A 13,089-nucleotide genomic window follows, 5' to 3' on the forward strand; every position below is an offset into this window, starting at 1 on the left:
ACTTGTCTCTGAGCAGAGATACACAGCTGTCTACAGCTGCTGAACAGACCCACTCCTCCTGTCTACATGGAGATAATAAGAGCAGCAAGCCCAAGTCTTCAGCTTCTACCTCCCAGTTGCTGAGCCCCAGCACAACAGTCCAGCCTCATCTATCTGGGCTAGTACAATTCAGTTTGTCTTACATTGTTGAGGAACTGTGTTTTATAATACTCCATAATATGAAGGTATAACTTTATTATAAATATTGTTACTTGTTGTTTGCACTGAGAAGCTATGTGGAATGTTATATAAAGCCAGAAGGAGAGAGGAAAGGCAGTCCTTAGTTGTACAATCTTTCTATTAATGAATACAAACAGCCAAGACTCTTGATCACTGAAGTATCCTGGGACCTGGGAGATGGAGTTAGCAAAGTTTTTTTGCATCCTGACATTACTCACCTCCCTGCACCCCAGAAAAGATGATCAGTTCCCAACAAGGCTTTTATTCATGCCCGAGGTTACTCACGGTGAGTTTCCCAAGTGATGTGCAAACCATGGACTCAGGGCATTGAGTCAAGGCATGACTCAGGAGCCTCTGGTTGGTTCAGTGGCTGCCTGGCTGCCTTGTGTAAAACCAAGGCATGGAGGGAACCACAGTTGCTATACAGAAATAGGTGTGGCTTCTTCTTCCCTGTGCAAATCATCCTTGTGTGGGCCTGCACTATTCCAATCAGCTTCTTGGCTGATTCATGAGTTGTGTAAATTATGTGCCAATCAAGACAGAATTATCAGACTAATTAATGTGCACCTTATTCGTTGCTCCACAGCTTCCTTTGAAGGTGATAAGTAATCATAACTTGTCTGCTTCTAAACCATGAACACACCTTGAGCTTTAGGAGAATGGCCACGACAAAACAAGCTGGTTCAGCTTTGAGAACCTTTATATTTGGACTCCCCCTGCAGAGTAAGAAGTGATTCAGATGTGCTGTAGCACAGCCCACCTCCAGGAGCAGTGAATGTGCAGAGCAGAGCTCTGCGTTATCTTCCCAACTTTTTCAGTGCCAGCATCAAGTGCTGTAAACTCTTGTAGCATCTTTCACCAGGAAAATGGTGCTGTCTTCAGCTGTGATTTGATGTCTCTGACTGCCAGACTGAGGCATCGACTGAAAGCTCAGTGTCTCTGCAGCTTCTTCTTTTGCTGGGAGCAGGAAAAGCAGCAAACCCCACATCTGGTAGAACATTCCCAGCTACACCCAACAGGAGCGTGTCTCTACCTCAGCAAACTTCTACGGCTTCTACAAGCAAAACTGAGCAGCACAGATGGGGGATGGGATGATGGTGGTTGCTACTCCAGGAGGAGCTCACGTTGCCTGCCCGCTCTAACCACCAGTCCACACACCACTGTGAGTGCAGGAGTGGCAGCTGATCACCTGAAGCTGGGTCTGCTGCAAATCTTTGCTCTCTGCCACTAGACACCTGACTATATTACAGTGACTCTGAGTATCTGAGGCAATCACTGACTTCAGTAAAAGGTGAAGCAGCTCAGGACCTCTCGAAATTATGTCCTTGATGTTGACACTTGGCCAGCAGGGATCTGAGTGAACTAATCAATGTGTTTCAGCAGGCAGCACTCTCAACTCCATCTTGTCTTATATGTCCCTGTTAAATGTGAAGTTAGTTCTCAAGAGGCTCTCAAGATGTGATTTATTTTCAGTTTCCTTTTAAATCACCTTCATGTTATACCCTACCCCCACCTTTCTTAACTTTCCAGTGAGAAACTGGCAAAATGTCTTACAAATATATGCTCCTTGAGCACTGTGTTAATAAACATTAAACCAAGATCGTCACAACATTGCAGGGATTAACATACTGTAATTTTCTTACTTTATCAACATTGTGATGGCTTCATTTTGGTTATACATGAAGAAAACTGGTAGACAGAGGCAAAGGAAGGTGGAAATTTCTCCAGTCCTGAGAACTTTGTCTGAAAATGTCAGGTCCTGCCACTGGCTCCAGTGAAGTCTGTGTGCCATTCCAGTAAGTCTCCCTCATGCTAATAGATTTTACAGAGCTAGAATAGCCGAGTGCATTCAGTGCTGTCTTTCCTTAAACAACCTGTGTGTCTGAAGCACCCTGGATTGTGCTGAAAGGGAATTTAAAATAAGATGAATGAAGTTCAGGTTTTAGGTCCGGTTGATGACAAGAGGGACAGTTTTGTGTCATGTTCAGAGACCATGAAGTTCAGAAAGCTAAAGCCACCTTTATCCTTTTGGCAAAGGCTTAAAGCCAAGTGTAGTTTGACCAGATCTTGGGCTGAGTTCTGCAGCTCGTAATGACTTAATTACCACATGCAGCTTGTTTAGACAACTGAGTGTCCTTGATTAGTGTTCCAAAGGCAGAGTAGTAGATTCTTCCTGCATGCAGGGAGGAAATTATGCTGCATAAGTAGCTGTCTAAAGGTAAATACACATACAAGGTCTGGAATTTAGGAGATGCATTGATCAGTTCTGCAGAGGTCCTGATCCCCATCAAAAACACAGGGCATAGACTTTGGAGTGGGCTATGGTGCTGTAGAGCAGCCGTGTCCCTACACACCTTTGGAAATTTCCAATGTGGAATTTAAATGAATAGGGTGCCATCTTGGCAAGGTTACACTCCCTCAAAAGGTCTGGGCAAAAATTCACATGGAGTGTGTTAAGTTCTTTCCTATTCAGCAGAATAGAAAATCTGTCAAAATCTGTGGAGGGTGAGAAAAGCCAGCTTGAATTCTGATTTTTACAAAGAAGCACAGGGCTCTGAATGGCACTGTTATGTTCAGTAGGAGGAAAAATACTTTACACAAGGTATAGTTAAGATATCAAAATCTTTGCTGTAGGACACTGTACCTATAAAATGTACAGATTCAAAAACTAATTGGACAAACTAATGGAAAACCATCTCTCAGAGAATGACTGCAGTGCTGTTGCTTTGCACTCTGTACACCAGGAAAATATCTGCATGTGCTTGTCCTGTTCAGCTGGTGTTCCCTGCGCTGGTTCAATGAGCTGTGATAAGAAAGGAGGGTCCTCAGTGGGTTGGAGATCTGCTTTAATCCACCATGGCTGCCCTTCTGCTTCAGTTCCTATGTGGTGAGAAGTTTGCGGGTTATACAAAAGGAATTCTGTTTCTTACTTAATTTGGTGTATTTTTATTTTTTAGTATTGCTGTCTTCTGAATAGAGACCAATATCTGTGGGAGTGGCAAAACACTTCAGATCACTGACTCGTGTTGTTTTCAGCCAGTTTGTAGTAGCTGGTAGTTCAGCCTGTTGTATTTGCAAGGAGCAGAATATGCTTAACTTGCAGGCAGCTTTGCAGTGACATCAGCAAGTGCTATGTAATTTTCTGCAAAAAACTTCCCAAAATGTTTCAGATCAAGTATCAGAAAGTACTGCTACACATGTTCGTGTTCCCTGACATTAGCCTTTATACCTTTGTCTGGGATCTTAGTAGTTAATCTACCTGAGCGAATAGGAAGGCACATTTTTACTTTCAATAAAGTTTGATTCCTGGAGGCAGATCTTTTTTTTCAGTGAGTGTCAGGTAATTTGAAGGGTAGGGTGAGGCAGGAAACCACGACACGCCTTTGTTGGGACTTGTATAAGAGCACAGGAATAGAAAAGCAAAAGAAGGGCGAGAATAAAACAGGATAAATTAAGAGGTGAATACTGTGGATGATCACTCAGGTTCCAAACACCTTCGGAAGGACATGATATAAAGTGTAAGTGGCAAATTTTTGGTAGAAGGGAAGCAGTTGAGGAGAACAAAAGATTTTCATTTCAGTAACCAAAGCACTCCAGGTAAGTTACATTACTAAAAAAAAAAAAAAAAAAAAAAAAGGGCAGAAAAAGGTATCCTTTATTTTCTGTCTTCCAGATTCCTTTAAGAACGAAGCTGACTTTTCAGGCAGGATAAAGGAGGTATTACATTTTTCTGTGGGGAATACAATATAAAAACAAGCTTGCTTAAGGGCTGGGTCATTTTGGGTTTCTGTTTTTAGTGAATACTACTCTTTTGAAGTGAATATCCAGTGAAAGGAGTTTACCTGCTGGGAGAGACAAAGTATGAAGCCGAGTTATGGGTACATTTTTAATGTGTTTTGTGAAACTACCACAAAATAAATAAAGTTTAGCTGAATTTCTCTGTTCCATAAAGGTACTGGCATGGTGAAATGCAGGTCATCTGTTGGCTGTTTTTAATACTGAGCAGATCTGGAGTGTGCTGGAGGAGTAGTGATTGTAAATTGGAGCTTCAGATGTGGGTGCAGGGTATAATATTAAGGAATAAATCTGTAGTCCTGAGAATGCCTAGAACAGCTTCTGAGTGAACGTTTGTATTGCCATGGACAAACTTTGCTTTATCTCAAAGTGAGTTTGTTATCAGCAGTGACTCATTGATCATGTATTTTGTGCTGTATTTTTGTCATAGAAGATTATGAGGTGTTTTGGTCACAGTAAGTCGGAAGAGTGTGATTTGAGAATCAGTTTGAATCCTTTCTATGGCAAGTCCAGCAATTGGACCATAGTGGCATAAAGTAAAAGATTTGCCTTTTCCTGTCTTTAGACTGGCTTGAGTGACTTTAGGGAAGTTACTTTTCCGTGACTAGTTGCTTCATTTGTGAGATGGTGGCAGCAGTTCTTTCCCATTCTGCAAACACTTTTTTCATTAATACCAGATTGTTTGTCTCCTTTTCTGTGCTAGAGCCAAGAAGTTTGTGCAGGTCAGCATGGCCTGTTTCTTTTTGAGTAGCACAGTTAAGTAGAGATGGCGAGGACAAAGCAGAGTGAAGTCTGGGCAGTGCTGTTGCTTGTGCTCTAAGATGTGAGCACACATTGGTGTCAAAGAAGCCAGGACAGGCTGTGGGCAGGGCAGAATTTGGTTCCTACAGCATGTCCAAGCTTTGGCTGGGCATCTAACCTGCTTCCCTGGCATTTGCATCATATCAGCCTGCAAAATGAGAAGATTTGAGGATTTGCTTTATTCAATTCTGACTGTTGGTTTTGATAAAATTACTTGTAAGTAACAGCTTTTAGAGCAGAATGGGAAGATCAGATTCTTAGTCTGTGGGATTAAGGGATCATTTTTAACCAGTTCTTTTAGTTCGAGGCCAGTGGCAGCTGAAAGGCTTGGTTAAGAGGAAGAGGCACCCTAAAAGACATGTGATATGACAGGAGGCATAGTCAGTGGTATCATTTGGAGGCATCTGCTGAATGTCAGACTACTCATGATCAAAAGGTTCTGCTGACATTAAATATTATTAATCTCAGCACCTGCAGGTGCCTCTTTCTCCTAATGGAGTGTCTCACAGCAGGAACCTGAGGAGAGAGCTGAAAGGATGTGCTGTGAGTGCAACAGCACTGAGATGAAAACTGGGAGAACATTGTGGAGGGATAAAAGTAGCTGAAGCGTGCTTGTTTTTGTTTTTCCGCCAAAGGACACCTTTGTGGCTGTTCCACTCTCCTTTGAAAAATATCAGTAATAAACTTTATTACCATTGCAAACAATACCTAGATTGTAAAATGATAAGAGGGGATTGAGTGTCCCATCTCAGAATGGTTTAGTGTCCTTGACAGTGTGCTGCACTCTGGTGAAGTGGAACAGGGGTGCAGGAGGTGACAATGCAAACCCTGCATTGTCAGGCTTTTGTGGAAAGCACAGATCTGAGCACATCTTGCAGTGCTGGGCAGTTATTGCTATCCTGCTTTCAGTGCTGTACAGAGAAGAGGCAGCCTGCACAAGTGTGGCAGTGCCACACCTCTCCTGGTTCCTGGTGCCAGTAATGCCAGTTCTCTGTTTCTGCCACAAGCACACTGCAGCCCCTGAGTGTATTTAAAAGGGGCCATAGTGTTGCTGCCTTACCTTCCTGCAGTGTTTGAGTGACCCCACTTCACAAGTTGCTGCTTGTTGCTCTGAGATGACTGCAGAGGACTCCTCTGATTCAACAGCAGTGTTGCCATGCCACAGACATAGCCCACAGCTATGCCTTTGTGACTGCAGATAGGAGCCTGGGAGATGAGTCAGGCCTGGCAGCTAATGGAAATGCAGCACAGTCAGGCTGCTGGATCCATGTGCCAAGCACACATGCAAAGGCACTGTGCTGGGGCTAGACTGTGGCATGCATGGCTCCAAAGATGGACTTTATCCTACTATTTTTTTCCTAATTGATATCACAGTAAGATACTTCCCTTTCTCAAGGGAAGGCAAAGATGCAGAAGATGCATTCACTCCGTGGTGGTGCTGGCCTCTTCCAGCATCCATAACCAGTACCACCTCCCAATAGCAGCAAGGAAGTGGATTTCTGGGGCTACAAAGGAAGTCAAATTCCAAATACAGTAAAACTGTGCTCCTTGCCAAAAGCACTGATAAAGCCAACAGTGCTGACGTCTAGACAACAGCTTCCTGCATCTGTTTTTTTTTTGAAGGGTGTTTTTGGAAGACTCTTCCACTGTTGATGCAGTAAGGAAGAGTTGCGGAGATAATGCCTTTCCTTGGAGTGAATGACCAGAAACCCTTCTATTGCAGAGGACTGTTACCCTGCTGGAGGAGGAACTCTCCTAATGCATGTAGCTTGAGTCTTGCACATGTGTTGGAATTAACACCCTGGAAAATACCTTGGAAATCCCTAATGTTAGCGAGCATTGTAAGGGTTTAGCAGCATCCTGCTGCCACCAGGTTGTGTAAGGACTTGGATGTGGCCTCAGGAGCTCCACTTACAGGGCTGTTTAGACAAGCTCAGGGTCAGCAGTGCAGAGTGAGGGCTGTGGGCACTCTGGTGTTCTCTGCAAAGTGCAGATGAGTCTATCATGGGAGGCTAAAGTGGCTAGGCTGGCACTGTGCCTTCTCCACTCAAATTGTTCCTGTCCAGCTCTGGGAACAGCGGGGGCTGGTTAAGGGCAGAATTGAATCTGAATGTTGGATATTCCTGCAGATTTTCTGCTGCATCTTGCCTCATACTTGTCAGTATTTATGCCTGGGCAGTACAAGTGTAACATCAAAGGGGCTGCAGTTTACAGAGGAGTAAGAGGAATCATGAGAATCAAACTCAAATTTAACAGAACTGGGGACATGGTCTTGGGTTCTGCATCAAGCTGAGCTTTAAAAACGGGGAGGAATTTTGTCCAAAGCTTTTTTTAGACTCAACATTTTAATGTGTTGGTTTTGGTACAGCTGGGGCTTCAGTTTTAAGGAGGAGATTTCAAATCCAGTGAAGAGATTTGGCCTATGGTGAGCTTGTGTGTATATTAAAATCTCTTCCTTCTCATTGTCTGTGTCTGCACAAGATGAAATGTTATCTTAGCAAGACTAGGAGTGAGCAATTGTGTGGTTCCTTCTGACAGAAGCGTTTTCTCTTCTAGATGATGTCTCTTTTCCACAATCATGTTTTTTGTGGTATTCTTGCCTTGGCAGACAGTCATGCCTCTGGTAGAGATTAAAATTTTGACTAGAGGGGGATCCAAGTAGTGAAAAAGAGTGTACACAGCATTCACAGCATCACTTCCAACACTGTGTAGACTGACCTGAGCTGGTACTAAAGTAGATCAGATTCCAAATCCATAGACAGGGTCTCCAAACTGTTGCTGCTTTACCTGTAAAGCAAGATAAAGCACTTCCTAATTTAAGTTCCTTGCTGCCAAAAAAGAGCTAGTTCAAAGGTACCTCCAGTGTTTTTTCTGCTTTGCTAAAGTCAGTGCTGTGGCTTTAGCAACACTAATAGAATGCACTATTACTGTTAGCAGAGCAGCAGTATATCTGCTGAGGTTTTTCTGGCAGTACTGGCGGGGTACAGGTAGCTTACTCCTGCAGCTTTGCCTGCACAGTTAATCCTGTGCTGTTGAGTCCTGCCCAGAACAGATGTGTGGGAGTAGTATTTGGGTTCACTGGTTTTCATCAAACCTTTATAGGGGCACAGCTGGAGACCATAAAGTAGTGTAGTCTGGATATAAATCCAGGTCTAAACTCCGTCAATGAGTAGATTTGCTCTATCTCACCTGTTGGCTTTATAACCCCTCCCGGTGTTCCAGCTCTGCTGCCTTGTGCAGCATCCAGTGTTGTAGGTGGCAGTCCATCAGGAGTAATCACACAGCTCTGGAAGGGCTCTGTAAACTCCCTGGCACAGACGTCTTCCAGGCAGTCTAGTCCCCATCCAAGGCGAGCAAAGTGGTGGGACTTGTGGGGAGCTGTTGTCATTTCTTACTCTTCACAGAGCTCTGAGTTCAGTCCCTCTGTTCTCCTTGCAGGTGGCAATGATATGGATTCTGTAACAAAGAAAACGAGGCAAGATGGATCAGAAGTTACTGAAAGACGTAAGGAGGAGATTTTTAATTTTTATATCACACCCCAGAAATCCCAGAAATGAATAGTCATTTCTGTAAGGGATTAAATGCTGACCAGAAGTTCAGAACTAAATTCTGTTCCTGGCCCTGGTCTCTGTGTTGAAGTCAGAATAAGGAATAGAATGGGCCAATATCAGACATTTAGAGATGTAGATCATGATCTGTTTGTTTAACCAGATCATTGTCCTGTGGTGGCATTTCTAACCAGTAGTGCAGATGCTGGGATGCTGCTTCTACCTCTGATATCAATGCCCTGGGTGGCCTAGAAATTGTCTGGTGGCTTTGTGTAAAACAGGTTAATTTTCTACTGACCTTATGAGAATTAACTAGTAGGAAGCTACTAAGGGGTCTGACCATGGACTTTGCTGTTACAGCAATGGCTGTGGCTCAGAAGTGCCCAGAAATTTTACAGGGATTTTGTACAGAAAAAAAATCTTTTGTTACAGTAATATTCTTATTCAGAACTAGAAAGACCTGCAAAGGAACACAGCATTGTGTGATAATGAGCCTACAGCTGCAGCCCTGGGCAGTGTGGTCTTCAGGGACTTTTATTTAAATGAGTCAATCTTCTTTGAACAAGTCATGCTTTTGCATGGAGAATAGGTAGAACATTGATCCAGTTTGGCTGTATTAACATGCCATTAATTCTGCACCCTTTTTCTTCCCTCAGTTATTACAGAGACTGTAACCACAAGGCTGACATCCTTGCCACCCAGTAAGTAATTCTCAGTCATCACATTGCTTCTGCTTGGTGTTCTGTGCCTCTCCATGCTGTTTATTTGTCTGCATAATTTCCGTTATTGCCACAAATCCATGGGTGCACCAGGTCTGAGTGCATAAAGATCTGCACCCAAAAGAAAGCAATTTTCAAAATGCTTTTCTCCCAAAATGTTACTGGAGAGGAGTAGTATTTGAGTATTGTCAGAAACAAAGCCACATACTCTACTAAGACTGGAAGACCAGACTCTGCAAAGATTTAAATCCAGATACAGGGTCTCCAGTGGTGATTGTCTGTTGGGAACAAGGATCAAAAGTCATAGATCTGCAGGTTCCACTACTGGGGCTACAGTGTATTATTTCCCTGTCATCTTACCCAGTTGGCAACAGTGAGTGAATCTTTTCAGTGGTATCAGAGGTTACTGGTCATTTCTACCTGTGCAGAGAAGTACAAGCTCCAAATAGGGAAGAATCCTCCACCCTCTTCATCCCACCATATCCTTCGTTAGTTTGCTGCAACTGAGTTGGCAAGGAGTTGCATTATCATCTCATTTATGATGAGGGTTAACAGGAATATCCTTCAGTCTGTGTATGAAGCAAAACTTGACTACAAACCTGCTGGCTGTGGAGTGTGAATGCTTGTCTGCTCTGCCAAGACACTTCTCTGCACCTCTGATCTCTCACCAGATATGAAGCTGTACATGTAATTGAATGTGTGAACAACTTGGGGTCCCTCCTGCCTTCTCTTGCAGTGTCCTTGCTCTTCCTATCTCCTGTCTGGAGAGAATGTCTCATTTTGTGCTCTCTTTCAGAAGGAGGGAGCAGCAGTGGGCTCAAAACATCATCCCACACTGGGGGGAGTGGAGTGGAAAAGCGGTCGTACACCCATGGAAGCAGCTATGTGACCTCAGGTAAGGAATGAAAACATTGCCCAGTAGGAAACAGAAAGCAAAGGCAGCAGAAATGGGCTGAGGATTCAAGGCAGGGAAGTAGGGTGAACCAGGGGTAAGGAAAACAGAATTTATAAAAGTAGAAGTGGCAAATACATACACAAAGCAAAGATATGCCTTCCCTAAAGTTTGGGGTTGAGAATGGGTGAGTAAATGGCCAAAGTCGTGTTTTCCACAGGGAAAACCTAATTTCGGGAGAACAACAACAAAAAATGTCATTCCTACTGTTTTTAAGAAGTCACTCAGAAACTGAATTTCCCTTCTTTCAGTTTTTCTAAATCACCATCTTTCTGACCATTTTTGTTCTAAAGACAGTTTTGATTAATCTTTTTTGTTGATCTTGCTGAGGGTAAAATATTATTAAAGAAATTCCTAGGAAATGTTTTCTTATGTGTGTGTGTCCATGGCTTTAGCACTTTGAAAACTTTGCCAGATTTTCTGGACGTGCTAAATCAGTGTGTGCTGCCTACACCATAAAACCAGGATTCTTCTCTAACAGCATTCTTTTCCCAGCTCTTAGTCTGTCATAGCAAAGGCTTCTAAAGACTAAGCTTCCTAGCCAGGCACCTGGCATACTTCTCTGTCCCCAGAGGGACTGACTGTATAACTCTACTCTCTGTGCTCCAAGGGAGCTGACAAACCAAAGGGAGTGAAGTGCCCTTTGGAAGCTCAGCAGGAGAGTTAGCCATACAAAAGAGATCTCACAGACATCTGCGTGCCAGTTAAAGGCCAGTGTGGAATCACTTTGCCTCAGGGCACTTGTGAAGTAATTCCAGTGCAGATGTTGCTCTGATTGTCTGGACTGGCACCAGTGGTGAAAACTGAGCCCAGTCCTGCAAACTCAGAGGACCATGCAGCATCTTCCTTTGATTTCTTTTCAGTATGTGGAAGAAGAGAAAAGAACCTGAACTTCAGAGATACGGAGTTCTTGCAGTTTCACAGAGCATCCTGTAGTCTCTTCGTTCCCACTTTCTTGCAGAATGCCTCTAACAGAGGCCTACTTGTCATGGTAGTTCTTTCGGCTGAATTAAATAGAAAAGTTACAGAACAAAACAGGTCCTTTTAGAGGGGAAGTTGGCATGAAGACACTGTTGAGATCAAAAGGACACACTTTTTGTGGGGATGGGTAAACAATATTCAGGTTGATCCTGCTGATCAGCATAGATAGGTTGCAGTTTATACAGAGCTTCCTTTTTTTCCCCTGATCATACTCCAGCATTAGATTTTGTGCAAGAGTATGAACACATTAATTATGGCTGGTCAGTTCCTTCTCCACAGCACTGATGTGAATTAGGAGGGAAAGTTTTTCTTCTGTCTACATATTAGTAGCTGTTGCTACTAATAATCTCCAGCCTGTCTTGGGCCTGATACCTCTATCACTTCTCCAGAACACAGACTAAGTGGGAATGTGGATAGCTACTTTATGGGAAAGTGGACACATCTCTGCTTTCCGTTATCTCATAAACTGCATCCTTCAGCACTTTGGTTTAAAAATCACCCAGTTTTTGTAGCCTATGTCACGTAACACTTGAGTTTACAAGTGAATCTATATCCTAACCAAAACTCAACATCATCCAGAGCTAGATTTGTTCCTGCTCGGGGGAGTTGGTTCACTAATGCCCTAGGCCAGAACCTGGTTTCATACATGTCATTGACAAGATTTGTTTTGAAACTACAGTGAAAACCAGTGCCCTGAATGCTGAGCCAGTTAGACCCTGATATTGTTCTTGTCCATCTCTAGTTGTAAAACACCAATGCAAACTTGTCCAGCTCAGAAGATCGTAACATAAAGAACCCAGGGCATCCCGAGTGTACTGCCAGGGCTTCTCTTCCATTTGCTGAGGGCGTTTTGTTTTAACTGTAGGTGGAAGTGGCAGATTGAATTCAACATCATCAACCTCCAGCTACAGACAAGCCCAGTCTCCCAGCTCTACTCTCACCAAATCACCTGGCTCAACATTTGAAAGAAAAACCTATATCAACCGCCATGCAACATATGAAGGTATGACAGAATATGCCATAGGAGGGAGGCAATGTGCAGTGCACTCTGAGGTCACATTAGTGCAGAATTGTCCCCAATCCCATCGTGGTTTTCCTAGGAAATAAGCCATCAGGGACACATTTTAATGATTAAGTCCTATTTATCCTAAGAGTAATGCTCATTCCTAAAAGGAGTTGTGACATATATTTCTTGAAAGCTCTTTTATGTGAAACCTGAATAGCTCTTTCTTTTTTTTAATGGAAATGTTAGCTGCCCACTGAGATTAAATAGTTGCCAGGAAGACATGTTTTGAAAGCTTTTAATGATCTTGTGCAGAGTAATAATGAACACCTTTCTGTTCTTTGCAGGGAGCTCCAGTGCCAACTCTTCTCCTGAGTTTCCCAGAAAAGATTTTGGTATGTCCTTTTTAGAGCTGTTCCTCTGAACATTATGGCAAGGTCATGTGAGTTGATGACCAGAATGGCCTTTTGCACATTTCTGCATCCTGCTCTATGCTACCTCTGTGTTGGGCTGTCATGCAGCTCCTTCAGAGGAGTTATTTGGGATTTACATCAACAGCTGATCATATTCCAACAGAGGATGCATACTGTATATCTGCTACTCTCAACTACTTTTGTGATGCCCTCTGTATGATATAGGACATGGACAGGAGAAGACAGACATGGGATACTTCATAGCATTCCCTTCACCTTCCAGAATAGGTGGGAGAACAGCTGCAAGCAAGGAAGTCCGGACTCTTAGGCTTTTGAGTCATTGCTGGATATACTTTCCCAGTAGCTCATTTCTAGATTTCATCAAGTATATATGGAAAAATGAAGTGGCTATCAAGTGGTATATTTACACAGAACATTGTCAGCAGGTATTAGCTTGTTGTGTCCAAACACTGAGCTGCTGATTTTACTCAGTAAAGATAGTGAAACATTATGATCAGGTCCCCTTTTGGCTCATAGAGGAGGCAGGGTTTCACAATATCCAGCATTGGTCAGTGGGGCCAACAGACCTCTTATCTTTCTTTTGGCCATTTGAAATGGGACATCACCATCTCCGAGCAACATTTCTCTGTTTAAAAAA

The 13,089-nt window shown here is 43.2% G+C and overlaps 1 protein-coding gene across 1 annotated transcript in view; it reads left to right on the forward strand.

Annotated features, from left to right (window-relative positions):
* The first annotated feature begins 3,052 nt into the window (after window positions 1–3,052).
* COL17A1 (collagen type XVII alpha 1 chain) overlaps window positions 3,053–13,089 on the forward strand; it is a 38,882-nt gene continuing 28,845 nt past the window's right edge. The window contains exons 1-6 of the mRNA XM_063405371.1: window positions 3,053–3,106; window positions 8,254–8,319; window positions 9,020–9,064; window positions 9,879–9,977; window positions 11,881–12,018; window positions 12,366–12,413. Of these exons, the coding sequence (XP_063261441.1) occupies window positions 3,076–3,106; window positions 8,254–8,319; window positions 9,020–9,064; window positions 9,879–9,977; window positions 11,881–12,018; window positions 12,366–12,413 (427 nt within the window). The 5' untranslated portion in view covers window positions 3,053–3,075. The remainder of the gene's footprint in view (window positions 3,107–8,253; window positions 8,320–9,019; window positions 9,065–9,878; window positions 9,978–11,880; window positions 12,019–12,365; window positions 12,414–13,089) is intronic.

This window comes from Prinia subflava, chromosome 9 (genome assembly GCF_021018805.1).
Source record: "Prinia subflava isolate CZ2003 ecotype Zambia chromosome 9, Cam_Psub_1.2, whole genome shotgun sequence".
In the NCBI taxonomy this organism is placed as follows: domain Eukaryota; kingdom Metazoa; phylum Chordata; class Aves; order Passeriformes; family Cisticolidae; genus Prinia; species Prinia subflava.